Below are 12,754 nucleotides of genomic sequence, written 5' to 3'. Positions count from 1 at the left end.
TAAGTGGGGTGCAAACCTCACCTTACAAGTCGATTTTGTAGGGTTGAGTTAGGCTTAAAATTTCACTTCGTAATATGGTATCAAAGTCATGATTGAAGCCTATCCTAGCGATATATATGTGGACATTATGTTCTACCTGTTGTTGGGCCACTATCGGACCATCCATTAATTCTATTCTCACGCTCGAGATGTCTATACCTCGGCGTGAAGGGGGTGTGTTGGAAGTCACACATCGACTAAAGATAAGTCCAAATTATAATATATAAGTGGGGTGCAAACCTCACCTTAGAAGCTGATTTTGTGGGATTGAGTTAGGCTTAAAACCACTTTCTTGCACTCAAGTTCAAAGACATATTCAAATATTTCTTAAGATTCATGCTAAAGTTGAAATTTATTTTATGACATAAGCATGTCAACACTAACCAATCTATTTGACTAGTAAAGTGTGTTATTTTGTCAGTTAAAGAAGTAAAACACTATGCAACACATGAATATAAATGTTGTCCACTATTAACTATCAAAGAAGATAAACAAATTTAATGTTTCATCACTCAATGCTTCTCTATGTCAAAGTTAGACAAATAATAACAAGAAGAACAAAAAAGGGTTTGCAATGGTAATATCTTATAAAGTTTATATAAAGACTCTTTTAAATATATAAGGAGAACTAAAATGATCATTTTGTAAATGCTAAAATTGTATTGAAATTTGTTGTCCTAAAACTTTGCTAAAACATTATTTATAATCATATTGCTCTTTTTAATAAGTTAAAATTGTGATATGTTGATCACTAAAATATTGTGATTTGGGTTAAATATGTTTTGTATCCTTTAACTTTCAATGAAAATTGTAATTAGTTTATTTTTAAAACTTTGGTCTAATTTAGTTTCTCAACTTTAGAAATGTGTAGATTTAGTCATTTCAACCAAAATTTGTTAAGTTTATTTGATGTTTCAAACGCATTTCATCATATCATTAGAGTTATTTATATTATTTGATGTATTCTTTTGTTCAATGCTAATTGAAAAACGCGTTTAAAACCTCAAATAAAATTAATAAATTTTGATTAAAAGGATGAAATTCATGTTATTCTAAAAATAATAAACCAAAGTTTTAAAGAGAAATTAATTTTATAAAAAAACATATTTAACCTTTTATTATAATTAAAATACAATTATTAAATTTTATGTTGAAATAATAAAAAAACGGTAAGAAAAAGCTTATAAATGAATTCATATTATTAACTTTTATAAATTATAAAACTATTATCTTTTTAAACATGCAATTTTATCTCAATCTCGAGGACATAAAAATTTAAATCTTAAAATTAGAAAAACTTTATTTTAAATATGAAGGAATAAGAATAATAATATATTAACAAGAATAAGAATATATTAAAATAATAAAAGAAAATCTTAAAATTCGATCTTCAAGCATCTAATCTTCCACGTCATTCCGACCTTCCGCACATCAACCAATCACAGTCATATTTCCAAAGACGTGGCGAAAATGTTCTTAAACAAGCCTTTACCGTGAGAGCCCCAAACATCACAGTTCGTGACAACAGCGTGTGCCCCCGTGACTGTGTGGATTACTAAACCGCAGTCCACAAGTCAGAAAAAAAAACCGCTATATATATATAAAGCTGAAGCGCGAGAAGTTGAAAAGGTTTGTGTGTGCGAAAAGGTTCCGTTTGTTTGATCAGAGTATTCTGGCTAGAAGGATAGAAACTGCGACAAAATTTACGGAGGGTGAAGAACGGGAAGTGAAAGAAGAAACATGAACGGCGGCGAAGAACACGTTGCAGCGGAGAGCGCCATGCCGGTGGCGACGGAGAAGGTGGTGCAGAGCGTGAAGGAGATCGTGGACTGCACGGAGCATGAGATCTACGCTGTGCTCGAGGAATGTGACATGGACTTAAACCGCGCCGTTGAGAAGCTTCTCTCTCAAGGTTTTGCTCTTCGATACTGTGTTCCTTTTCTTGCTTTCTTTGTTGCAGTGGAACGTCTTGTCCTTTTCTCTTTTAGAAATTGAAAGAAAGAAAGAATAGTCTAAAAGTGATTTCTCTGACTTCATATCGTGTATTATGATTTATCTGCATTTTTTATCTATGAAATTAATTATAACGTGTCGGCGCTTTTATAATGACTATCCTAGAAGTTTTAGTTCATGCGGTTACAGAACTAAAATCATTTCACGGATGGTGCATGAAAATTAAATTGTTAGTTTTATTCATTGTTTTTGGTAGATAACATGTGTATTTTCTGTGAGTGACAATCCTGCATCCTTTTATTTATTTGAATCTAATTAGGATGCATTGATATTGTGAATGTTTACCAAATACCACCATGCCATCCAATTATGAATTCTCTTATAATTAAGTAATTGGCTTTTGTAATAATTATTTTATAAGTTATATCTACAGTGGCGACTTAAAAATCTTACTCTGAGTGTTATGATCTATGAATTGTTGGCATGATTTATATATCTTTAAGCTTGGTAGTTTCCAATATCTTAACTGCAGATACATTTCATGAGGTGAAAAATAAACGTGAAAAGAAAAAAGAGGTATTCCTCGTATGACATTGATCATTGAGATAAGGTTGAGCCAATTGTGGGATGAATAATCTGTTTGCTTTTTAAACTTCAAATGAAGGGCCCCTTCAATTCAAGGACTAGGGGTAAGAATGTAGGCTTGAGTCGCGGAGGCAAAACTGGCAGAGATTGCAGTGTTGTACAAAGTGGATTAGCACATGTGACTTATAACGGTATCTTCTCTGATTGCGGAACATCATGCAATTTCTGGTACACGCAGCTAGTATATTGACGTGGTTTTTTACTATTCCATTGCCTTACCTTGTCAAATATGTGTAACTTAATGTCAGAGCATAAAGCTAATGGCAAGGGGGAGGGTGGGTCAGTATGTGTTAGTGCTTCAGTTATGGGTCCTACAACTCATGATTTGATGAACAGTATTAAAAGGTGAGTTTTCTAATGCAATGTGGTAGCTTATGTGAATTCAAATTGTTATTGTTGATGGAGTGTGGTTTAATGTCACATTTTTTTCCATGGGATAATCCATGTGTTGTTTTGATGCTTTGATTGTCCTATTATTGATTGTTCTGTCCATTTTTTTCTTCCTTTGAATTTTTTTTTTCTTTTGCTTGTTATAGTGGAAATGATTTTTTTTTCCAAATTGGTGTATTGGAAAGGGTATTCGATATGTACATGTATAAGAGGGGAAAGTGATAAGACTTTTAAGGTGTATGTTAGGAAAAAGGTTTAAAATTAGAAGTTACAAAACAGTTAACAGTAGTTGGACAGTTTATGGGTGGTTAGATGAAGTTATTTAGTCTAGTAGGGGTTATCTTTTAAGGAGGAAACGGTTCCTCCTGCAGGTGTGTGTATTTTTGTTTCAGAGCAGGGCTTGTCTGTGTAAGAGCTTTTGGATGTTTTCTGTATTATGTTTTTCCTAATTAAAGTGTGATAATACATTGTGCAGTAAGATTTGTGTGATAATTTCTTAAACTGAATTTGAAATCTGGTTTCTTGTGTCGAAGAAACCTAACAATTGGTTTGACTTGTCGGACCAAAAACACCAAGAGAGTCATGGAGAGTATAGTGAGCACGGTAGGGAGGGTAATTGAGGAAATGAGGGAGGAATCTAAAGACAACTTTCAAAGGCTCAATGATACGATGGAGGATGTTATGCGCAGACTTAAGAATATTGAAAGGGGGTCTGAAGGAAGCAGAGGTTTTGTAAACGGGGATAGAGTGGGAAGAAGAGAAGATATTGGTGAAGAATGGGAGGAAGACAAAAGAGAATACTAGCGGGGGTGGATGAAAAAAGTGGAACTTCCTTCGTTTGAGGGAGGGGGTCCAAATGGGTGGGATATCTTGGGTTGAAAATTCTTTGAAGTCAAGGAGGTTTCACCGAACGAGCAGATTAAGTTGGCCTTCATCAGAAGGGAAGGTGGAGCTAGTCATTGGTTCGGATTTTGGAGGAAGAAAACCAAAAATCCTTCATGGGAGTAATTGACAAAAGCATTAATAAGAAGGTCTGGAGGAAGGGATAGAGCATCAGTGTTTGAAAAATTGGCTGCTGTCAGAAAGAAAGGTGAAGTGGAAGAGTAGATATAGGAATTTGAGATGTTAGTGGGACAAGCCATGGACGTGACAAATGATCAACTGATGGGATACTTTTTTGTAAGATTGCATGATAATATTAGAAACCAGATCCGCCCACACAATCCCAAGGATCTATTGAGAGCCATGGAGATCGTTAGAGATGTGGAAGGAGTTTTAGTGATGAAAGGTCTGGTGAGAGGACAACAATTAGAAGTAATTTGTATCAAGGACATTTTCAAGGGAGTGGAGGAGTGGTTTCTGGGTAGAAGCATTGAAAGGGACTCAGACTGAATCGGGGAGTTCTAGTCATATTAGCACGGCTTGAAGAGATGGAGGGGGAGTAACCTTAGAGTCTAAGGTGAGTCGTTCACATTCAGGAGAAAATAGAACATGGGGATGACAAAATTTACCCTACGCTAAATATATTAAGCGAAGAGAAGAGGGCATATGTTTTCAATGTGGAGGACCATACCGTCCTGGTCATAAATGTTCTGATAAGAACCTTCGGGTGTTAAATTTGGGGAGAATGAAGAGGAAGAGGAGCTTGAAGGAGACGATAAGGACCATTCACGATCAATTTTCATATTTTCACCTTGAAGACAAGATTGTTCAGAATCTGAGGAGTATTAATAAGACTTTTAAGGTGTATGTTAGGAAAAAGGTTCAAAATTAGAAGTTACAAAACAATTAACAGTAGTTGGACAATTTATGAGTGGTTAAAGGAAGTTATTTAGTCTAGTAGGGATTATCTTTTAAGGAGGAAACGGTTCCTCTTGCAGGTGTGTGTATTTTTGTTTTAGAACAGGGCTTGCCTTGTGTAGAAGGGAATTTCTTCCCTTGGAAGCTGTTGGGCGACAAGAGCGGTCTGCTAACTTTGAAATCAAGAACCAAGGACGTATATGGACTCAACATGATTCGATGAGTCAAACAATGATGAAACAGAGATCTGAAGGACTTAGGGTTCCAAAACAACCAAAGGAGAAAACCCTAGGTCTGAGTTACAACCACCAAAACTAAGAAACAAGGACCAAAATGCACTCACGAGGCTCCGGCGAGACGAATGGCAGTGTCACAGTGTAATTTCGACACCGGAAAGGTGGCACGTGACAAACACACGTTGGAAGCTGATCGTAGAGAAGTCGTGCGTGACATTGCATGTGGAGGAGAATGAGGCAACGACAACCAGGATGGGTCGCGCTCTTTGATGCGCACAAAACCCCTAACTTCGCCAGAGAAAACAAGACGGCAACGACGACAGAGGTTGAACAGATGTGGCACAGGTGGCGGTGCTTGGATGAGAACTAGCCCTTGACACAGGCAAGGTTGACCATGGCAAAAGGAGGCAATCCAGATCTATTGGTCGCCAGACTAAACTGTGGCGGTGGTCGGTGGCGGGTATTAGCGGACGGCGTCGGAATGACAGGAAACAAAGGTTGATGGTGACAAACTTATGTGGACAACTCCTCACAGTGGAAAAATAGTGTCACGGTAAATGGCACCGGACAACAACAAACGGCACCAGACAGCGGCAAACAGTGCCAGACAGCGGCAAACAGTGCTGGACAATTGCGGACAACAACTAGGGTTTGGAGACTAGATAGAAACCAGAACAGGACGACTCGTTGAGGTATTTAAGAAAAGATGAAATTTTTAAGGCCGGCGGCAGCCACAGGCCACCGGTGGCAAAGGTAGAAAAGATTCAGACAACCTGCTCTGATACCAACTTGAGAATTAAACTGTAAAATAATTCTATAGGGCTTGATTGACCCCTCTCATAATCTTCTATTTATAAAAATAAATTGACAGAATATAATCATGATAAATAGGGTAACATAGACACAATATAATCATGATAAATAGGTAACCCTAGACACAATATAATCATGATAAATAGGGTAACCCTAGACACAATATAATCATGATAAATACGGTAACCCTAGACACAATATAATCATGATAAATAGGGTAACCCTAGACATAATATAATCATGATAAATAGGGTAAATATTCTAACAGTACTTATGCTGAATTTGGGAGCTTGAGTTCTTAGACCACCTTGTCTATGTCTGCAATAATTTGTAATAATCCAAAGTAATTTGGGGAGAGTTTGTAGACAACCTCAACCTTTTTACACTTCCTTTCATCTATTTCTTGTATTAATTAGGTGATGCCTTAGCTGATCTTGGTTGGCATTAGTTAGGTCATGCTTGTGAAATAAGTGTTCTTCAAAAAGGTGGGACTTGGGATCTTGTCCCATTATCATTTGGGAAATCTGTTGTAGGTTGTTGGTATCAAAGTTGGGTTTGATGTTACTTTTGATCATCTTTGAGCTTGCCTTGCGGCCAAAGGTTACATACAAATTTTTGGTTTGTAATATGGTGTGATGCTTTTTCTCTAGTGGCAAAAATGACTTTTGCTCTCTTATTTATAGCCAGGAAGAAATTTATATGGAAGAACCTCTAGGTTTTGTTGCTCAAGGGGAGTCTTATGGGTTAGTATGTTGTCTTCACAAATCTTTATATGGTCTCAAACAATCTTCTAGGGCTTGGTTTGGAAAATATAGCAATTTTGTTCAACAATTTGGTCTGACTCATAGTGGTACGGATCATTCACTCTTTTACCTTTACTCAAGTGTTGAGTGTATCAATTTAATAGTATATGTTGATGACATTGTTCTTAAAGACAATGGCTGCCACCATGACATCTCATGTATGAACCACACCTTTGTCACCACTTTCAGACCAAAGATTTTGGTAGACTTAGATATTTCTTAGGGATTGTGTATAATCCAACAATGGTATTGTTTTATTTCAAAGGAAGTATGCATTAGATATTTTAAACGAAATTGTGTTAATGAATTCAAAATTTGTTGAGACACCCATGGATCCCAATACCAAACTCCTACCTAATCTGGGGAGTATTGCTTAGATCTTGAGCAGTACAAAAGATTAGTTGGAAAGTTGAACTATCTTACTATTACTTGTCTTGAAATTTCCTTTACCGCCAGTGTGGTGAGTCAATTTCTCAGTTCTTCATGTGTAGATCATTGAAATGTAGTCATTTGTATGTTAAAGTACATTAAAGGATTTCCTAGAAAAAGTTTTCTACATGGTCACAGTAACCATACTAAAGTTGTCCATTATTCAAATGTTAATTAGGCTGAATCTCCTTTTAATAAAAGATTCACTTTTGAATATTGTGTCTCCATTGGTGTTAACTTGATCTCTTAGAAAAGTAATAAACAAAATGTTTTTATTTGCCTGCCTTTTATACATATTGATATCACTTTGATTAGATTGTTACTGTTATTAATTACTTTTTTAAATAAAATTTCTAACTACTCTCCATATGTTTTATTTTAAATTTAATGCAGTGATTATTTTAGTAATGATAATGGAAGACAGTCCTTAATAACCAGACATTCTGTATCGGATTCTGCCCAAGCCTCTTCAGGACCTCAACCCTCCATCACAGGAGTGAAAAAAGGGCATCTTTCAATGGCAGACATTGTAAAAATGGGTAGAACATCATCACAAGATGTTGTGAACAACTTTAATACCTCAGGAGTTTCTGCATGTAGAAATTTGGAGTCAAGTTTAGGTCTTCCCTGTCAAAATCATTCTGAGCAACAAGTTTTTCATGATGAATGGCCTGTAATTGAGCATCCAATTGCTAGATATTCACAGGCACCAAACATGTATGCTTCAAATTCTGATGGGCCACTCGAGCATCCTAGCTTGCATGATACTGCATTATGTTCACACAGGAATAGTGAATTAGATGTAGCCCCAGTTTCATGGAGGGATGTTGCTTGTGATGATGTTGTTTCTGAAGAAACTGAATCTGCTCCTATGTCTACCAAACAGGCTCTTTTGAGCAGCAACACTGGACTACAATCTCATTCCAATTCTAACTTTGGGAATACTCTTTTCCCTGATCATCGTAGTTCTCTTAAGCATCATGAAGGTAACTCTTCATTATTCTCAGGTGTGGGAATATATATCTATTCATTTGGTCCCTATTACTCTTCCTGTTTCCAATAAGTTTTAGTTCCTACATGAGAAATCTATAAATTTAGTTCGTGAACAGTTTTTTGTTGGAGTTTGTCATAGTCAGAAAGTCCTTGCAGTGGTTTTACACCGCAGAGAGTTTTTTCTGGTGTTAGCACAAACGACCAAAGTTTAACTTTTATACATGTGTAGGGAATAAAACTCATAGTTTCCTCATTTGAGACTAAAATGTGGACAACTATATATATAGTAGGAACTAAGTGAATGGTTTAACCTATATTTGTGAATACAAGTATAAAATTTTTAGACTTACAGCTACATGTAACTGCACATGATCGACATGTAAATGTGATGTAAAGGCACAATTACAAGTTTGAAGTGTTCGGGCTTCTTTCTATGTAGTCATATTAAAAACAGGTGTGCAGAGACTAAAATTAACTTTTTGAGAAACAACTTAAAAGGCCCACCCTAAATGGGTTTATTGGTATTGTTACAATTATAGAAATAAGGGATATCTAGATTATACACATACACACACATACATGTATACTATACAGACATATACTCACACATCTATGTATATATTAGTATTATTAGAAACGTTTTAATTTATTATATCATATCTCCTCTATTTATTTTTATTAATTTCATTTTCTCAATATAAATGAAACATCCTTGCTGTTTCAAAAACACACGGTTTCAGGTCAATGACTCTCTTTTCTATAGTTTAACAAATACTTTGTTTTTCTTACAGAACCTAGTGGTGGCATAATTGTATTTGATTCTTGTAGGTGCTGCATTAGTGAGAGGGTTTGGTTGTTTCTGTGCGATGATCAACTTTTTCATTTTTTGGAGTATTGGAATTTGGAGGAGATATTTTTATAACAAACTATTCAGTGTTTAACTGGGTATTCACATTTCTTTCCTAACGACTATGAAGTTGGTTTTGGAACCTAAAAATTAAACCACCTTTGTATTGTCATTTTTTGTTAATCAGTGAATTGGGTTACACAGTAGATCACGCACCTGACATTTGAATTGTGAATGTTTTCAATGATGATGATTATAATTCATTTTCCTCACTTCTGTAAATGTTTAAGTTTTCTAGGGAGTTGTGTTGTCCTTGTATCAGAATCTGTAGAAAGGAATGAAACCAATATTTGGATATGCTGCATTATTCAATCTTGAAACATGGGAAAGCGTTGTTTCATGAAATATTTATTACTTTTTCAGTTTTTTTTTCCCTCAAAGTCTAGTAATGGATCGCTATTATTCTATTGATTATTCAAATAAATTTACTGATGGTCTTTGTAGACGTGTCATCTTCTGTTTCAATTCTCCAGCGATTAAGTATAGGAGAGTCTAAACCAGAAGTGGCAACATTTGAAGATGACTCTTCAGTGGTTATTCCAATTCATTTACAAGCCTTGGGTGCTGACTGTTCACATTTGAGTTTTGGTACATATAATAGCGGCAGTAATTCTGCATCTGCGGTTCTTACTTCTAATCATCTTTCTAAAAATGTCATGGAAGTGAAGTCTGCAGCTGTAGATGATTCTTCAGCTCAGTTCCTGGATGCAAGGCAATTTATTTTTCATTTCCTATTTTTGGATATATAGTCTGTTTTGTCTACGGTACAACTTATTTTATTTTGTTGTCTCCCTTAGTTCTGTAGACTATGGTTATAAGAAGCTTGGATTTGATGTTCCTGAAGGAGCAGCAGGTGATAAAAACAGTGATTTCCTTTCGTCTCCTAAGCAATGGCCTGTGAACCATGTTATTCCTCAGGAAATTGTTGAGCATGAACATAACATCACAGCATCTGTCGCAGACCGTAGTTTCCTAACATCTCGCTGGGTGAATACGTCACTGCCTTTCAAACAGCCAGGCTTGGGGAGTCGAAACCATTTTACTTTTCCAAGAGAACTGGTGACACTATAGCCTTTCATACTTGAGTTCTTTATTTTGGTTTTCTTATTGGTATTGACGGGCTTTGTACATGAAATATATCTGTGCACATAATCTACGTGATTCTATTCTTTAATAGCTGTTTACTTGTTCATGCTTACTTTTGAAATTTAATAGCTGTTTATTCTGTTTTTACCTTGATGCAGTATGCTGACCCAAATTCAATACCTGGTGATTTGTTGTCATTTCTTACGTCACAATCACAACCCGCAAGACACAGTAATGAAGTATCATCTATAAGAAATCCTGCCATCTCCATGTCCAATGTAGAGTATTCATCTGTTCTCTCATTTTTTGTTTTTTGCCTGAGGCCATATGCTAATGAATTCATAGAACAGATATTCTTTGGTAGGAATAGTCATTTAATGATGTTTATATCTCTGGATTATTGTTTGTTGAAGAATAACCAAAAAGAGATGGTTCAAGTCTTACGTATTGCTTGGACTACTCAGAAGTTAATGATCTCCAAAATTTGTTTCAATATTTCTTATTAATCCAAACACTGTGTTATTTATTTTCTTGATGTGCACGGATTCTGTATCGAATTAAAATGGATGAGGGGAAATACATGCTGGGTTTCTTGGATACATCAAGTTGAGTTGTTTCTCATGGTCCTCTTCTGGCAAATGCATTGATTTAGCAGGAAGTGGCTGCTTTAGGAGGAACGGGGACTTTTTCTCCTAGCAGAAATCGGGCTATTATGTTAATGCCAATCTGTTTAGATATATAGGCTTAAAACCTAGTTACAAGTTCATTATGATTGTTAGATAACCTATCCAATAAATATCCTATGATAATTTTTTCAACTTATAACCGGGAATAACTTACTCTGTAGTCTTAATGTAGATAAGAAATGCCAAAAGAATAAGAGTTAACATTGATGGAAAGTTCTATAATATCATTTACCTAAAGTTTAAAGGTTCCAAATCAGTGCCCTAAAATCTTAGTCATAGATAAATTGGACCTAATAGTTAGTCATTGATATACTTGACAGTTGTTGAACCTTGCAGGTCATTGAGCCAAGTGCCTTTTCTCTACCTATGAGATCCGCACTTCCCCAGGATCCTACAATTCAATCCTCAACACATTTTCATCAATTTCTTGACAAGAATGGATATCTTTCCCTGCCCTCTCCGCAAGCATTTTCGGGCCATACTGCACATGAATATCCTGCAGATATGAAGTACAACCTTGTGCAAAATGGAAATGAATTCCTTACAAATAGATTGCCTCCCCGTGCCACTGCCAGAGATGGATTTGATTACGGAAATCTTGGCTCTTCAGTTTATAGTTCTGAAAGCTTTCTGGACAGTCCTCCTTCTCATGTGATACCTTCAAGTAACTTAGACGAGACTTTATCTTCTCAGTATAGAGGTGGACATAACCTGAGCTCTATTCATCGGGTATGTTGTAGTTTTTTCTGATGAAGAATGATCTTTTCCATACAGAGCTTTTGACTATAGTTCGTTCGTATTATGAGAAAAATGCCATGTAAAGTTAGCTATTCGTGCTTCATCTGCAACAAGCAAATTAAAAAAGTGACATTCAACTGTTCTTCACATCTGACGGATGGGTTATTATCCTGAAGTGTGATCATCGTTGACTAGATTTATTTGAATAAACTTTTCGAAAAACAAGAAAATAAGAAAAACTAAAATTAGTTTTTCATAAACAAATATTAACATGAATATAAACTAATTTGTAAACTTTATTTCATATTAACTTTTTCAAAAACTGGGTTTTAACTTAAGAATTATTCCCGAAGTCTGATCACTGACCTTGACATAATCTACATTATAGAAGTCTGTTATATAATTTCATCATTTAGGTTAATGGTTTTTTGTCGTTCTTTTAAGCAGCATGGCAGTTTTTCTCAATGGGACTATGGGTCTGAGTCAGGAACTTCGTTTATCCCAGAGAGAACCCAGTCTAACTTTCTGGGGCACCCAAATCAGGCTTTCTTGTTACAGTATGCTAGTCCTGGATATTTTAACCTTAATCATTCTCAGCCACGTGTTCTGGAAGAACATCAGCACCCAGGTAGTTTTCAAGATTTGTCATCCAAGAACTTGCATCAATTTTTGCAGCACAATAACTAATACCCTTCTGCTTGTTTTATCTTATCTATTTTGGCAAGAAATTATTCTTGTAGGTTGTGAATTATTTTCATGCTATTTTCATTCAGAGCTTGAGCGTTAATTCAATTTGTACATACCTTTATAACATGTCTTCTGTAGTTCTGGTTTTCCGTTAATTTTACTGTGTATTACTGGGGTACCCTTTTCTTAGGGAAGGTTTATTTAATATACGTGTTCAATCCAGCAAAATTGTTCTAGGAAGCTGCAAGCATAAGCTAATTTGCAGTTTTATACATATATCTCATGGGAATGGGGACCCCAAACATGATGATGAGAACGTAGGCGTGAAGTGGAGCAATTATGACATTAGATATCTGTCGTGGGAGAAATTAACACGAGGTTAAGTTAGTCTTGAGTTAGGCATCGAGATTAGCGCAAAATTAAAACAATAATTTTTGGTGGGGATGATATTGCACTATTCCCCAACTCCATTCTAAAAGCTAATAATTTTTTTAGATTCTATCAAGTTTCTTGTCGTAATGCACCTACTCAAGCTTCTATGGGGCCGAA

At 35.7% G+C, this 12,754-nt stretch overlaps 1 protein-coding gene across 5 annotated transcripts; it reads left to right on the top strand.

The window, feature by feature from the left end:
• Window positions 1-1,543: 1,543 nt before the first annotated feature.
• On the top strand, window positions 1,544-12,383 carry LOC124848614 (uncharacterized). 5 transcript variants are annotated; one of them, XM_047326334.2, is made up of 10 exons: window positions 1,544-1,951; window positions 2,525-2,568; window positions 2,657-2,768; window positions 2,886-2,982; window positions 7,502-8,094; window positions 9,453-9,720; window positions 9,806-10,067; window positions 10,253-10,372; window positions 11,117-11,509; window positions 11,966-12,383. In XM_047326334.2, exons 1-10 carry the CDS (start codon window positions 1,780-1,782, stop codon window positions 12,203-12,205), a joined length of 2,301 nt encoding a protein of 766 aa, XP_047182290.2. In that variant the 5' UTR covers window positions 1,544-1,779; the 3' UTR covers window positions 12,206-12,383. The 5 variants fall into 5 exon arrangements, with proteins under 5 accessions (XP_047182290.2, XP_087972316.1, XP_087972318.1 ...); XM_088116190.1 differs by having other exon boundaries at window positions 7,502-8,115; XM_088116192.1 differs by lacking the exon at window positions 2,886-2,982 and having other exon boundaries at window positions 2,657-2,805; window positions 7,502-8,115.
• The last annotated feature ends 371 nt before the right edge of the window (window positions 12,384-12,754 follow it).

This window comes from Vigna umbellata, chromosome 5, assembly GCF_029865625.1.
Source record: "Vigna umbellata cultivar VRB3 chromosome 5, Vumbellata_1.0, whole genome shotgun sequence".
Lineage (NCBI taxonomy): Eukaryota > Viridiplantae > Streptophyta > Magnoliopsida > Fabales > Fabaceae > Vigna > Vigna umbellata.
Note: the sequence above shows the minus strand (reverse complement) of the source record. Positions and strands in the feature narration are given on the sequence as shown.

Coding starts and splice junctions, on each gene's coding strand:
- LOC124848614 (XM_088116190.1), top strand. CDS start 1,780: ATGAACGGCGGCGAAGAACACGTTGCAGCGGAGAGCGCCATGCCGGTG. Junction 8,116..9,452: donor TAACTCTTCATTATTCTCAG/GTGTGGGAATAT, acceptor TGGTCTTTGTAG/ACGTGTCATCTTCTGTTTCA. Junction 9,721..9,805: donor GCTCAGTTCCTGGATGCAAG/GCAATTTATTTT, acceptor TGTCTCCCTTAG/TTCTGTAGACTATGGTTATA.